The sequence below is a fragment of the Filicampus tigris genome, chromosome 2 (assembly GCF_054856515.1).
Source record: "Filicampus tigris isolate MCC_2025a chromosome 2, RoL_Ftig_1.0, whole genome shotgun sequence".
Lineage (NCBI taxonomy): Eukaryota > Metazoa > Chordata > Actinopteri > Syngnathiformes > Syngnathidae > Filicampus > Filicampus tigris.
This window is the reverse complement of record NC_141218.1, coordinates 26,382,454-26,397,011: the sequence shown is the minus strand read 5'-3', so window position 1 is coordinate 26,397,011 and position 14,558 is coordinate 26,382,454. Positions and strand designations below refer to the sequence as shown.

Here is a 14,558-nt window from a genome sequence, read left to right as displayed (position 1 = left end):
CTCCATAGCACCTTCAGTGACAGACTGTTACACCCTCGCTGTGCAAAGGAGAGATTCCGCCGTTCCTTCTTGCCTGCTGCTGTCAGACTCTTTAACAAGAACATTGTGTAGTCTCTACAAACTGGCGGTCATTAGTGCAATTGTGCAGTCCTGCACCTGAGCTCGTATCGTGCAATACCCAATATTCCCCACTACTGTAATACCGTGCAATACTCAACATTCCCCACTACTGTTAGTCTAGTTTTATTTTTATCCAATGCTGTTCCTTACATTTCACTACAGCACTGCAGCACTGTCACTTAGAGTATTTTTTCCTCTGTACTATGTACAGGCCGAAATGAGTGTTCCTCATATTTTTTATGTAGATGTAGGTTGGTGTGTATACACATGTGTATATACACATGTTACTGCGTATATCTACATAGGTTTGATTCTAAATGTTTGCCGTCAATGTTATACATTAATGGCCACATTATGCCGCCGCCCCTGTGTGACCTATATCTTTGCTACTGTAACAACGAAAATTTCCCCACTGTGGGATCAATAAAGGCATTCTTATCTTATCTTATCTTACTCTAAAAAGTCTCGTATATGATTGAAATCTGGGCCGTGTTAAAAAAAAGTTTTTTTTTTTTTTTTTTTACAATATAAAGCATTTCCATCACAATTGCAAGACATAATAGAATAATCTTGTATCGATAATTGCATCGGCGAGCACTCAAAAGTACTCATACTTGAACTCGGTTAAAAAAAAAAGTGGTATCAGGGTATGCCTGCTCCCAGGTTTGTGGGAGCTGTTTGTGGAACATCCTTCCCTCATCCAGAATGAATGCGCAAGGCCCGTAAAGGCGGGACTTCAATGAACCTCACCCCATCATACCGATTTGGAGTGAAATGGAACCATCAGCAGTGACCTCTGACTTCACAAATGTGCCTCCAAAATTGTCCAAAGTCTTTGTGGAAGAACGGAAGCCGTTATAGCCGCTCCACATTTTCCCACCGTTTTTACGTGCACTTGCTGTAAGCAGCTCTCCTGATACTTTTGTCCAAGTAGTTTAGTTGCTTGTTGTTTGTATGCCACCGGTCCAGTTGTGCGCAATCAGATGGCCACTTGTGCTTAATTGAAGTCACTCACTTGACTCTTGAAGGCACCGGGGAGGGAAGCGTCGCGCAGGCTTTTGTCCCCAAGTGGTTATAGAGTTGTTTTAGACATAAAACGGTTAATCATCCTTCCAAATAAAGAGCACTTCTTGTCCCTCCTCTCCTTGTCTTTACCCTCCTCCTTCATCTTGGGCGTATTCTCATCTTCTAACGTTCTGACTACCATCTCCTGAAAACAGACAGCACACCATTCAGGCTTTTAAGTTTCTTCATTATAAACTGGTGGGAAGTTCTTACCATGTGCTTGAGGGTCAAGTGCTTGATATCCTCCACCATTTGGCTCATTTCATTCAGCAGAGCTTCTCTCTCTTTGAGCAGCGTGTATTTGTCTCGATTCCAGCAGGACTCCTTTTCTGCCATCTCTAACTTTAGCTGATCTTGGACAAGTTTTATTTTCTCCAGCTCCAGATTGGTTTTGCACAGCTCGGCCTTGGTTTTTAAAAAAATCTTCTCGTTGGCCTCCATGAGTTTGTGGATTTCATCGTTTTCCCTCAAAAGTTTTCTGTAGTCCACCTCCAGACATTTGAGGTAAGCGGCCATGTTTTGCTCCTTCTTGAGCCATTGACACTCTCCTCTAAGTGGGATGTAGGATTGTTTGAATAGTAACCTGACATGCAGCTTGTCTGGATTTTTATCAATGTTGTCTTCCATTGAGCCTGACTCAGTCCTCCAAATTTGGTGGAGCAGCTCCACAGCGTTTTTGATGATCCGGGCTGAGCAGCTTTTTTGTTGTTGTCATGCTGGCTGTAGTGTCATATGGCTGTCATGTTTGGCGATGATGACATCACCAAAGACAAACAAGTCTCCTGTACATAGGTGGATGGCTGTCACATTTGACGATGCCATCATCAAGGAGGGGCGGCTGAATTGCTGAGGCAGCGATGCGGTCACACACACACACACACACGGGCACTGGACTCCAAACACCAGTATTGTGTGTTTTTGCCACTATTTGAACAATGTTTTGTGTTTTTGTATCTTTTTACAAATATTTTAAATAGTTGGTTGCTTTGAAATAATGTTTTTTATTGCCATTTCCATACTGCATTACAGAGAACCAGGTTCCCAAATAAAGAGCAAATAGGTTATGGTTGAAAGGTCACTGTCCGTGTACAATTCTTTGATATTTAATGGCGTGACTGGACATTGAATCCAGGGGTCTAAGATGAAGGGCTCACCTTTTAGCGCTTGCATGACCTGCCAGCCTGAAGACCCAACCGCCCACGGCCCTTTGATATTCTAGTAACAAATGGGCTGAAGTTCATTCAGTTATTACCATAATGAAAAACCACAATGCTTTTTGGGATCAGACATTTAATTGGACTTAAATTCACATAAATAACATTGGTTTGTATATAGTTCTGAATATACAACTGTATTGATCATTTCATTTTCATCTCTGGCTAATTTCACAAATGCAATCTTGCCTGTTTTGTACTGTTTATTAAAATACCAGCAGAAGAAAGCGCATCTTCTGAGTCATAAAAAAATGACTTCCGAAGTTACCCAAAAGCAAAAAGAGGAGAAGCTAGATTGCAATGTCTCTATAGCGTTTTGCACTGCACTGCAAGGGGTTGGTACTGGAAATCATTCACCGTAAATATTTCACTGTATTGACTTGTAACTTTAAGAAAGAAAATCGCAATGCAATAGCAAACTATTTCATATGCATGACAATGGAAGTTTAGTGGCATTTTTTTTTTTTTTTTTTTTTTTGCGACAACCTCCAAAACTAAAACTCACCATATGACAAGCAACTCAAATGGAAGTCTTTAACCAGCAGCAAGGTCGCATATGCATTGGCGTGACGAGCACACTTGAACAGATGACTCGGAAAAACGGCTGCAAGGATAGTGCCTGTGTATTCTCTACCTGTGCTTTGTGTTTTCAATCAATTCTTTTTTCATGAGAATATAAGAGGCTTTTGTGCAAAAAAAGTAATGCGCTGCAATAATTCTTTTTTTTTTTTAAATTGCATTTTTTGCATATATCAACATCCCCTAACCCGTAAATATGTAAAAATGTAATATATAGCAGTGTAGTGTTTTGATGGCATGATATGGCCTTTTTGTGCAGCATGTCCAACATGCCTATGTAATATGTTGTGGGGGGCCTGCGGCTATTTCCGCTTCCAAGCATGAGGTAATACGCTGCAAGTTTTGATTCCCGTTTGTTAGCTACTTAGCTGTTTCCTATTCTTCAACACTAGAGACATGGTGCATAGGCCATGTGAAAACATTACATTTTGGTGCAGAATTGTACTTTTCTTTGCGATTACAATGGTGGATTGGGCTCACTACATCCAGAAGACAATTTGGTAATTACATTATGTATTGTACAGCCAATTTGCATAATTGACAACATATAACTTCTGTTTCTTTTATATTCATCTTTGCTCTACTCAGACATTGTATTGTTTTATTCTTCTATGTACAATTACATTTATAAGCACCACCCAAGATAAGGTTTATGTCACACCTGCCCTAAATTACAGCACTTGGCAACAATCCGAATATTGCATAATCCCATCTACAAGGCTGGTGTGGTAAAGTTGCCAGCACATCAGGATTTTTCACCAAAATGAGCCAGACTGGCTTGTTTAAGGTTGTTTGGCCTTGGTGGTGGTCTGCGCTCTTTTGACTGCCATTCTAGGACTGCCGGGGTATATCGGTAGTGAATAGTTTCAACATTACAAGTACATGACGTCATGTAAATGTTTGAGTTGTGATTTGGATATTTCTGTCAGACCTTCTTCGTGAAAACATGAATCAAGTTGTCACCCTCCAAAATGCAACATACTAACTGGATCCGAATGGATGGCGATACATGAGTTTGAAGATCATTGCGAGCAAATGTGCAGGTGGGTCCGCATTTGACCGATGTGTAGAACTTGACTGAAATCACCCATTGAACCAACACGGATCCTACAGTGTTGTCATGCATTATCACAAACAGGCCAAGCCTAAAAAAATGAAATGGCGTTTGTGCGTGCATGAGTGTGGACACCTGACAGGAAAACACAATCATGCTATGACGTTGTGACAGTTAAAGTGTAAAATCTACCCCCTCCCCCAATAATCATTAGATGTATTATATGTATCATAAGTGATCTTTTTGGGGAGAAAACACCAACTCCTTTATCAACATTTCATGTGATAAAAACCACAAGATAATGCCTTTGGGAAGTAGCAACGTGGAGGACAGTCAAGCTGTCCCTTTCCCATGACAATCCATTGATTGCACGGCAGCGACTTACGGTAAACACCAATAGAGGGAAAGTAAAGTCTTATTAAATAGAGTTTCATGGATCTGTTACCATTAATAATAAAAGTAAACTTCTGTCATAAATAACATTTGTCTTTTTCAATAAAACTCTTATTATACAAGTTCAGTTGTCACATAATGCAAAATTGACCCTCTTATGCAAATGAGTATTGGGCCAGTCCCAGTCAAGGAATTTACAGTAGATTGTGAGGGAGCAACACATGATCAGTGATATTTGTTGTTTTGGGTGGATTAGAACACCAAATATATTTGACTAATCCCAATAGTCAAGCATTACATTGGGAAACTCTTGCCTTCTCACTCTTGGACTTCTGCCTAGACTGAAGTCTACAACAAAGTCATCAAGTAGGAAGACCACAATAGGTCAAGAAAAGATGACCCCGCCCCACACAACAAACCCTCTTCTTCAGTCAGTACGTTAACATGCGCTAATGCTGTAGTAGTGTAAACTGCGCAAATATGCAACGTTTTTAGATGTTTTTTTTTTTTTTTTTTTTTTAATTGTAACTCACACTGGGATCACTGAATCGCCTGCAATGGAAAGTCAAAGCTAACAATTCAAGTTCTGACAGAGAGTCACTACTTGGATGATGGACAATGTGTACTGTTGCGTGCATGTCATTCATGTTACAGTCAGACTATCAAAATCCAGAAGAATAATGTTATGCTGTATGTGTAAATCGACTCTTTTTTTCCCCTTTTGTTTTACTGTCTCATTATAATGACGCAATGAAATAAAAAGCCCCCGAGTCGGGAAAATCTAGCAAGAATTCAGTTTCAACTGTGCAAGCTCACTGCAGTGATCTGGAGACAAGTCAATAAAATGACACAATAAAACACTCCCGAATGCCATGTAAACGTACTGAGCGAGTTTGGGACGTAAACGTCAGCTCTAACGATGTTTCCAACTTTCCAACCTCTGATGCATAATTCAGGTGTTGTGTGACTTCAAAGTTCCTGCGGAACTGAGGATTTTCCAGAGTGGTGTGTGTATTTTTACTCTTTCTACATCCAGTGGAAAGTAATGACGTCCACGCTAGATGCAGCAGCCGCACTGATCACATGGGACTGTCGGAGGTGTCGCGAGGCCTCAGTGGCAGGACTTCATCCCGGTCAGATAGGGCGACTCTTGTCGGCACAGGCCCATCTGCTGCTGGTGCTGCTGCTGCTGCTGCTGCTGCTGCTCCTGGTGATCCAAAGACATGCCCTCCACAAAATCTGGCACGGGAAGCCCTGAGAGGATCATGACCGACTTGTTCCAGATCATGAAGGTGGGTACGACGGGCAGGAGGAAGGAGATTTCGAAGGTATGAATGTGCTGGGAGTTCATGGCGTCGTAGAAGGACAGCGAGTTGTTGTCGTAGTCCAGCAGGACGCCCAGGCGCCTCAGCTGCAGGCTGGCCTCCACCAGCATATCCTTGCCGTCGTGGCGCACCATAAAGTTATTGTTGCAGCGCGAGAACACCCACGACGACGAGTTTTTGCCACTCCATTCATTTTTAGGGGCGGATTTATACGACACGCCGATGGCATACCTGCGGGGATAAAGGCACATTTTGGAATGTATGAGCCATCTAGAATCGGTGTCCTCCTTAATTACTTGCATAGTCAAGCTACCTCACGCTGAGGACACACAAGACAGACATAGGCCCTTTGGGTCCTCCCTGCAGGAAGTGGTCTACTTCAGAGCCAATTAGTGCTAAGAACATCATTAGGATAAGAGCACACACTGTGCTGTTGTGCTCTTGTGTATGCGCGCCGGTGTAACAGCCTGGAATCAAACTCCCGGAAGAAAGAGATTTCACTTCACCAAAACCTCCTTGCAAGCTTATATAATGCACTCATAATCGTGTGTGTGAAGGTGTGTGTGTGCGTTTCTCACCACGTGGACGCTCCCAGCAGCACCTCCCAGTAGTGACACCCGCTGTCAATGAACACGTTACCGGCGGCGCCGTACGAGCCCGTTCCACCAAAGCGTTCGGGAGTGTGGCTCTTCTTCAGAGAGCTCTCGTCCTTCTCCATGGTGAGGCAGTCGTTGGACAGACGCAGCTTCTTGTGCGCCGTTTTGGGATCCAATTTGAAAGGCTGACCTGCCAATACACCCATACGATGGGATTAAGGACAAAAGGCGATTGTGGTCCGCCACTCTTCTTGGCATATTCTAGTGAGAAAACTCATACGCTGTTTTGGGAGTGAGGCCAAAGTAAGAACAGGTCTCCCATCTGTTGCATGTTGGGAGTTGCCAGGGAAACAAATTTAAAGTAAGTTGAGGAGCTTCAGTTTGACTTTGGCTGAAAGCGAATGGATGAACTCATGAATGAATGCGCTGGTGTCGCTTTTAAATACGGCCAAATTCGGATGGAAATGTCAAACTTTGGGTTCCAAAGTCCGTTTGAAAAGAACATTGACCAGTCAGGGGAAATGTGCCGACATCTGTTATTTTGTGAATCTACAGTGACCTGCTTGCTGGAGTCCAGATGCATTAGAATGCCAGTCGCAAGGAGCAGTCAACTGTTATTGTCAGCATCTGGTCTCCCGCGGAAAAAAAAAACAACAGCAACAATTCACAGATCTTGCGCCACTAATTCAAAACGACGGCGACAGTGCAGCGCCACTCCTATCTTGTCTATTGTTGTTATCGCTCAATGGTGTGGACAGCCGAGGGAGAAGAAATGATGGCGGCAGCTGCGTTAACGGGGAAATGCGAAGAACAAGTGGGGTGAGAAGTGTTTGCAGGGAAATGAAGGGGAGACGTTAGGGGAAAGTTATTTTCTATACAAGGAAAAGCGCAGTGGAAACTTCAAAGCTTCTCGCAGCCTTTGTGAAAACATTTCGTGAGTGTGGAGGAAGGAGGCAGCCAGCATCCTCCTCTGTGCCTGCCATCACACAGACTTGAAAATTAGCAGAAGGAAACTTTTAGTGGAGTTGAAATGGCTGAAACGCTGCTATCATTTTGCAACTATTCCATGTGAAATGTCAACGTGGAGACGACGTCTCAGAGATGAAACGGAACGCAAAGCACAATACGTCAAATGCGTCGAACCGTCATCGCAATGCTGGCGCACCATGCAAATGTAAACCTGAAGGGATTCGGGTGGTTTGAGAATAACACTGATTGGATTGCATTGGATTGTTGCTTTGTGCAGATGCCATGGCATTATTGCCACATAACAAGCGGTTTGTTTACCATCTCACTCATAATCAACTTTTTTTTTCCTCCATTGGCTGTGAGACAAAATAGTGCACTCTGCATACAACAAAGTACGCAGGTTGCTCCTGTGTTGAGTTTGTATCCACGGAGCAATAATGCTATCGTTCGTCAGACTGGTACATTTTTTGGGCTATTTTAATTTAGCAAGTTAATGCAAAAACTGCACAGCTGACTGTTTGTTGAAGGGTGATGGGGGAGGAAACCATTTAGAGACTCTGGAAAGTAAATCTATTCTAAATACATAATATATGTTGGAAGATAATTGCTGTATACATTTGAAAAGACTGAGAACTAGCTACTACTGAATTGTGGAAATAAAGAGTTAGTTTTTTTTTTTTTTTGGCCATTTCTGTGCTCCTGATTTTTTAGGCTTGAACGGCAGCCCACTGAGGTCGTTTGTTGACCGGCTCGAGTCCGCCCTCCCCGATTATATACATTAAGAACCTGAGAAAACTATCTGCTAAAGTGACAAAATGTGTTTTTTACTGCTTGCCCAGCTTTAACTGGCTAACCTTAGGTTAGCCTAGACCAGGGGTCGGCAACCTTTTACATATTCAATCAGATTCAACTCCAGCACGACCCATTAAATTAGAGTTTGATGCGCTCGTTTATCATTTCCATTTTTTTGTTCAATTCACCTCGAAAAAGAAAAAGAGTGTAGTCAGGTGAATTTTGACTTGATCAACTCGTAGTTTTGCTTTTAGTACACATGCCCTATCTATCTATCTATCTATCTATCTATCTATCTATCTATCTATCTATCTATCTATCTATCTATCTATCTATCTATCTATCTATCTATCTATCTATCTATCTATCTATCTATCTGTGTTTTGTTTGACCAATTATCCGTCATATCACTATTAGTTGTGTGTAAATTAATTGCCGTATGTTGATCATTTAAGGTTTACAGTCTGGGATTATTTATTTACTGGACAAAACATCAGTTCCAATATTTATATTCACAAATAAATCTAATTGTTACAAATATTGATCCATAATAGTGATCTCCCGCCATTGAGTCAGAACATTTAACATTATAGCCCACACTATATAGTTACACATCCTCATTACAAGTTAACTTTACTAGCTACAGTATGGTAGCAAATTTTACATTTTCCTTTTAAAGTGTGGAAATCATTATCAAATAAATTAATCCCTGATTTTAAAAAAGTAACTTAAACTTGAGTAACTCATTACTCTACAAGACTACAGTAATATTGTCAAGAAATTATTATGTTCATGTGCAAGTAACTGTAATATGTAATATATATTACAGTTTGGAAGCAACTTGCCCAACATTGCTTATAAATGGGAGGGCAAAAAAAAAAATGTCTTCTGGCTCAGAATTGGATTGTGGCTCTGCTGGCTCAAATAGGGAGGGATGTGAAGGCGTAACCAAGTCTCTTGAAGCAGCATCCATTTTTTAGGTTGTAGTAGTGGGATTTGATTGACAGTTGAGTTGAGCGTGGTTTCAATTCATTCAGTGGATATGCCCACTGCGTTTGACAAACGACTGAATTTTTTTTTTTTTTACAATTTTGAAGCCTCATCTGTTTTTTCTAAAATAAAAAAAAAAGTACATTTGGCAGTTTGGTTAACAAGACGCTTTCTCTCTAGTGTGTGAAATTTCTTTTTGCGTTGCAGCGACCTTAAATTTTGACATTTAAAGTCCTCTTACCTTCAAACAGACAGACATACTGAGTTTTTTTCCCCCTCTTTTGTTGGCAGTTCAAACTTGGCAATACCTCTGAGCTTTGTGCCATTGTGTTAATGCTCAACTTTTAAGAATTCACATAATAACACCCTCAATCTGGGCGAAACGGGTGGAAAATTGAGAGGGCACACGAGGTGAGAGACAGTTAGAGGGAGAAGTTGAGGGGATAATTCCAGGCTGAAAATTGTCACTGTAAACTTGTAGGAGGTCAGCTGCATCCCTCTTAGACCTGACATTTAACTCTGACACCTCGAGCTCATTGGCTCCCTCAGCCTCCCACGGCTTAATGAGACACAATGAGCCCCCCCCTCGCTCCCGACTTCCTCGCTTTCTGTGTCCTTGCCTTCATCTCTCTTTCCCCGTCCTCTCAATCTCATCCTCTCGCGTACACACCCCTCCAATAATCCGCCTGCTGAGTGAAACTGCTTGTGGATTTGAGAGGACGAGGCCAATGTGCTGCTGGCAGCCAATTACATTAATGCGCCGGCTTCTTTGAACTGCTTATCGCTGCCAGCGCAGCCTCTTGCAAACAGTGGGGCCCTCTGTCATGGCTTTCAGGGGACGACTCCCGAGAGCCTGGGCCGACTGAGGTTGAAGGGGAGGAACGTGAGGACAAACACGCTCGTGAGTTGAACCGGCACAAATCAAAAACACAACACAAGTTCATGAAGCTATGTCTTTGAGAGGCGGCGGTAAGTTCTGAGCAAGTTTGCTGTATTCAAATTAATTGTTGTCATGATCCACTCTGAGTTGTGTGTGTGTGTTTCCCGAGTTGGCTCTCTCTCCCTGCGTTTTCCTTGGCCTTCTCCTAGGCGGCACAGGGAGGAGTTGAACAAGGAGGTGCGCACCTCGAAGCAACTGGTAAGCAGCTCCAAGTCATTAGGCCTGCGGCCACACAAGGAGGGCGCCAGATCATTCCCATTTGCTACGTTGCATTGTCTCACTCCCTTTTTGGATTCTGCTCCTAGTTGGATGTTTTGTCGTGCTTTGTGTTTGTTGCAAGAAAATATGGTGTTTGTTCGAAATGTGTTCTATTCCCCTACATATCAGTAGCACTTTATTTACATTTATTAGTCTTTTCTTTATACTTTGTAGGACTGCTTTTCCCTACTCATCCAGAGCTTTTATGTTTGTCCTTTTTCCAGCTCATAAGTAGTATTTTATGTGAACAACCCATAGCTAGTCATCAGCAGCACTTTAATTGGGATGAAGAGTTTTATTAAGACTTCTTTTTATTTCTTCTACACACCGTGTCTGCTTTAGGGTCCAACCGGTCGCTAATTGCTACAATTATACTTTAAAAAGAGTGCACACAGACAGCGCAGGCCTCCATAAAAGATTAAAAACCTGTGGAACCAATAAGTGAATGGCTGCAAACGGGAAACTTGTCCGTTTTGATTTTTGAGGACAAGTACATGTTCACATTTCTAGCACACTTCTTATAACAAATAGAGGCAACCAGCAGTTTGCCGTAGCAATTAAATAAGTTTCAAACCGTCTACCCATGTGATGTTCTTTGCTGTTCTTTGCAGAGCTACCTTGAAGCAGTGCATTGTTACAGATTGGTAGGGCTTTACTGTTAAACACATAAGAGACGGACGGCGTAGTGGAGAAAATAGGACATAAACAAAAGAGGCCTCTATTGTGGGTAGGGCTGTGCAATGAATCGAAATTCAATTACGATTTCGATTATTACACTCCACAAAATTGGCATAATCCTAAAAAAAACGATTATTAATACTAATTTTGAGTTGTTTTGAGGCATGCGCACTCAAGTTACTCCACTGCGCCGCCCTCTCCAAGCTAGCTAGCTAGCTAGCAAGCCAGCCCACACCCCGCAAGTCACACTGCACACGCTCCTACTCAACGTTTTAACAGAGTAACAGACCTAAAAATGGCACAAGACCCGCTACAGGAACGACTTGTAAACAAGCAAGGCAAGTCGAAATCGCTCATTTGGTTACATTTTGGGTTTGCCGTGGAAGACGGCGAGCAAAGACGTATAAAGTGCAAGTTGTCTCTGCATCCATCGGCAACACAAAGTGAAAGTCGGCCAAAGTTTGCAGTCGGAATCGCTAACGGCCGAAATGGGCAAGACGAGATCGGTCTAACAAAAAACACGTTTTTAAATGTTTTTTTTCCCCCGTACAAAAATTTTTATACGGCGTACACAATTTGAAATGATCAAAAACGTATAAAATACGGGGAAAACGTACAAGTTGACAGGTATGCCATTGGGCCATGTTTGAAAAACATGTAGTGTGATATATTATGCAAATTAAACCATCTGCCATCAAATGAATATTAGTTTAACCTAAAAAGCAGTTCAACTAAAATTGATGTATGGAAGTACTATAAACTACAGCAGATTATGATACGTTTAAAGCAACGGTCCTTTGGTAAGATCATAATGTTAATCATGACATAGTGAAGATAATGTTAAGTCTCTCACACTTGTAAAAACGCCACACATCTTTGAAGAATGCATTCTGCAGCCGTGCCGCAAATCTGAAATGAAATATTTGTCTTGTACTCTCCCTCAGCACCTTCTAACCGTCGCCATCATCTGCTCTTGTCTCTTCTCCTCACAAACCTCCCACTGTTTACCTAAAGGCCTGTGAGTGAGTTTGACGTCTGTCATCAGGGATGTATGTTGGGTAAATATCGCAGTCTCTATGAGAGGAACTAAAGAGCTATGTGTAGCCCCCCCAGGCACCTTGACTTGAGATATTTTCAGCCTGGTTTGCAGGCTTAGTTAAGGTAGAGGCTCACATTTGAAGGCCAAGACACACATACTGCATTGGCACGCAAGAAAGTGCAGAGACACACAATCGGGTATCTTTCTCAACGACAACAATCTTATGTTTGAGTATCAACTTTTTTTTTTAGGTAAATTGTATTTGCTAAAATCATAGACATAAACTCTACTTACGAAATTAATTGGTTCTGGAAGAAATTTCTCAAGTAGAACATTTTGTGAGTAGAGACATGTTTTCCATGTAAATGCCCTAATCCGTTGCAAGCCCCCCAATATTCAGACATAAATATAGCATAAAAATAATGTAAAAATTAAGAATAGTGTACAGAATAAAAATGATGGTCGTTTACCTTTTAATTGCTGTCCTCATCGCTTTTTCCCCTCTTTGGTTCATATTCTCTCTCAGAAGTGGTTTTTGCCTGGCGTTTTGTAAAGAACTGATTTAATAACGTGGCGACTGTCGATACATTACGGTATCGGTACGGTATATTCTTTGGAGAGATCAACCAAACGCATCCCCTTTTTCATACTTTTCTATTATCGCTTGCTTTGTTTGTATGGACCAAAAAAACTGATTTTCTCCTTTTTTTCTTTTCCTCGTTTCTAATTCACATAAAACTATCGGAACACCTCATGGCCCGAGGGCCGACTGACGAGGATGCTGCATAGACATATCTATCACATATATATGTATCTACCTGTCTATCTCCACACATAGACACATATGGTAGAGGTCCCACTTAGCCAATGGGATGCCAGGAAGATGCTAAGTAATAGCCAATGGCAGAGCGGCTTTGAGTATGTTGCGTTCAGGAAACTCTGGAGCTTTGTCTTTTGAGGTGTTTCATAACTTGAAAATTTCGTATGAAGAGACGTTCGTAAGTAGAGGTACCACTGTATATATTAAAGAAGAGGTGGCACGGTGGTCGACTGGTTAGCATGTCCACCTCACAGGGCAGAGGTCGTGGGTTCGAATCCGGCCCCGGCCTTTCTGTGTGGAGTTTGCATGTTCTCCCCGTGCCTGAGTGGGTTTTCTCCGGGTACTCCGGTTTCCTCCCACATTCCAAAAACATGCATGGTAGGTTGATTGGACACTCTAAATTAAAGTGTGATTGTGAGTGTGAATGTTTGTTTGTCGCTGTGTGCCCTGCAATTGGCTGGCAACCAGTTCGGGGTGTACCCCGCCTACTGCTTGATGATGGCTGGGATAGGCTCCAGCACACCCCGCGACCCTTGTGAGGATAAGCGGATTGGATAATGGATGGATATTAAAGAAGATATTTTTACACAACTGGTAATGTTGGAATGTCAAAAAAATAGGATTAAGGATTGACTTAACCTTTTAAAAGGGTGCATTTGCGGAATTATCAACAAGGTTGCTTTTTGACTTTACAATCGGATTGTTAGCTGGAAAAAAATGCACATCCTCTATTATTGGCTTTCCGCCGAGTGTGCATCCATCCGAGATTTGATGAAAACGTGTGCTTCCTGTTCTGCACGGCCGGATAGGCAATGACCTGCAGCACTCAGCTCGAGGCTGCGGAGATGCGACCACACCCGTCTAAATTCACAAATTTGTTCATTACTGATACGAATTAAACAACGAGTCGGACAGACAGCTCATTGATAGACAGACTGACGTGAAAAAAGTGCCAGAATGAAAGTGGTTCATGTCCTGTAAGTAGACACTCTAATTAAGTTGTGCCATGCTCAGATGTTAGCTTAATTCAATTTCATGCCCAAAATATTGTGATTTAAACCCCCCAATAATGACTGTAATTTTGTTTCCAGCTTCCTTTTGTGAAATCGTTAAAATGGGGCATAACAATTGAACTATAGCAGAGAAGGTTACGTTGCTCTGTTTTCTTATTAGTTTTTCCGATGTGTTTATGGTACTTTGAGAGAAATGGAAAACACCACTAATGAGAAAGTGCGGCCATTATAAGTACCATTAACTTGTGATATGAGGTGTGGCGGCGGCACGGTGGTCGACTGGTTAGCACGTCCGCCTCACAGTTCAGAGGTCGTGGGTTCGATCCCGGCTCCGGCCTCCCTGTGTGGAGTTTGCATGTTCTCCCCGTGCCTGCGTGGGTTTTCTCCGGGCACTCCGGTTTCCTCCCACATTCCAAAAACATGCATGGTAAGTTGATTGGATACTCTAACCTTGAGTATCGTACCCTTGAGCTCGTATCGTGCAATACCCAATATTCCCCACTACTGTAATACCGTGCAATACTCAACATTCCCCACTACTGTTAGTCTAGTTTTATTTTTATCCAATGCTGTTCCTTACATTTCACTACAGCACTGCAGCACTGTCACTTAGAGTATTTTTTCCTCTGTACTATGTACAGGCCGAAATGAGTGTTCCTCATATTTTTTATGTAGATGTAGGTTGGTGTGTATACACATGTGTATATACACAT

At 42.1% G+C, this 14,558-nt stretch overlaps 1 protein-coding gene across 5 annotated transcripts in view; it reads right to left on the bottom strand.

Annotated features, from left to right (window-relative positions):
* Positions 1–2,455: 2,455 nt before the first annotated feature.
* mid2 (midline 2) overlaps positions 2,456–14,558 on the bottom strand; it is a 131,297-nt gene continuing 119,194 nt past the window's right edge. For all 5 annotated transcript variants that reach the window (XM_086023638.1, XM_086023640.1, XM_086023639.1 and 2 more), the window contains 2 exons: positions 6,329–6,536; positions 2,456–5,981 (listed from right to left, as the gene is read on the bottom strand). In XM_086023638.1, coding sequence (XP_085879764.1) covers positions 5,537–5,981; positions 6,329–6,536 — 653 coding nt within the window. In that variant the 3' untranslated portion in view covers positions 2,456–5,536. The remainder of the gene's footprint in view (positions 5,982–6,328; positions 6,537–14,558) is intronic.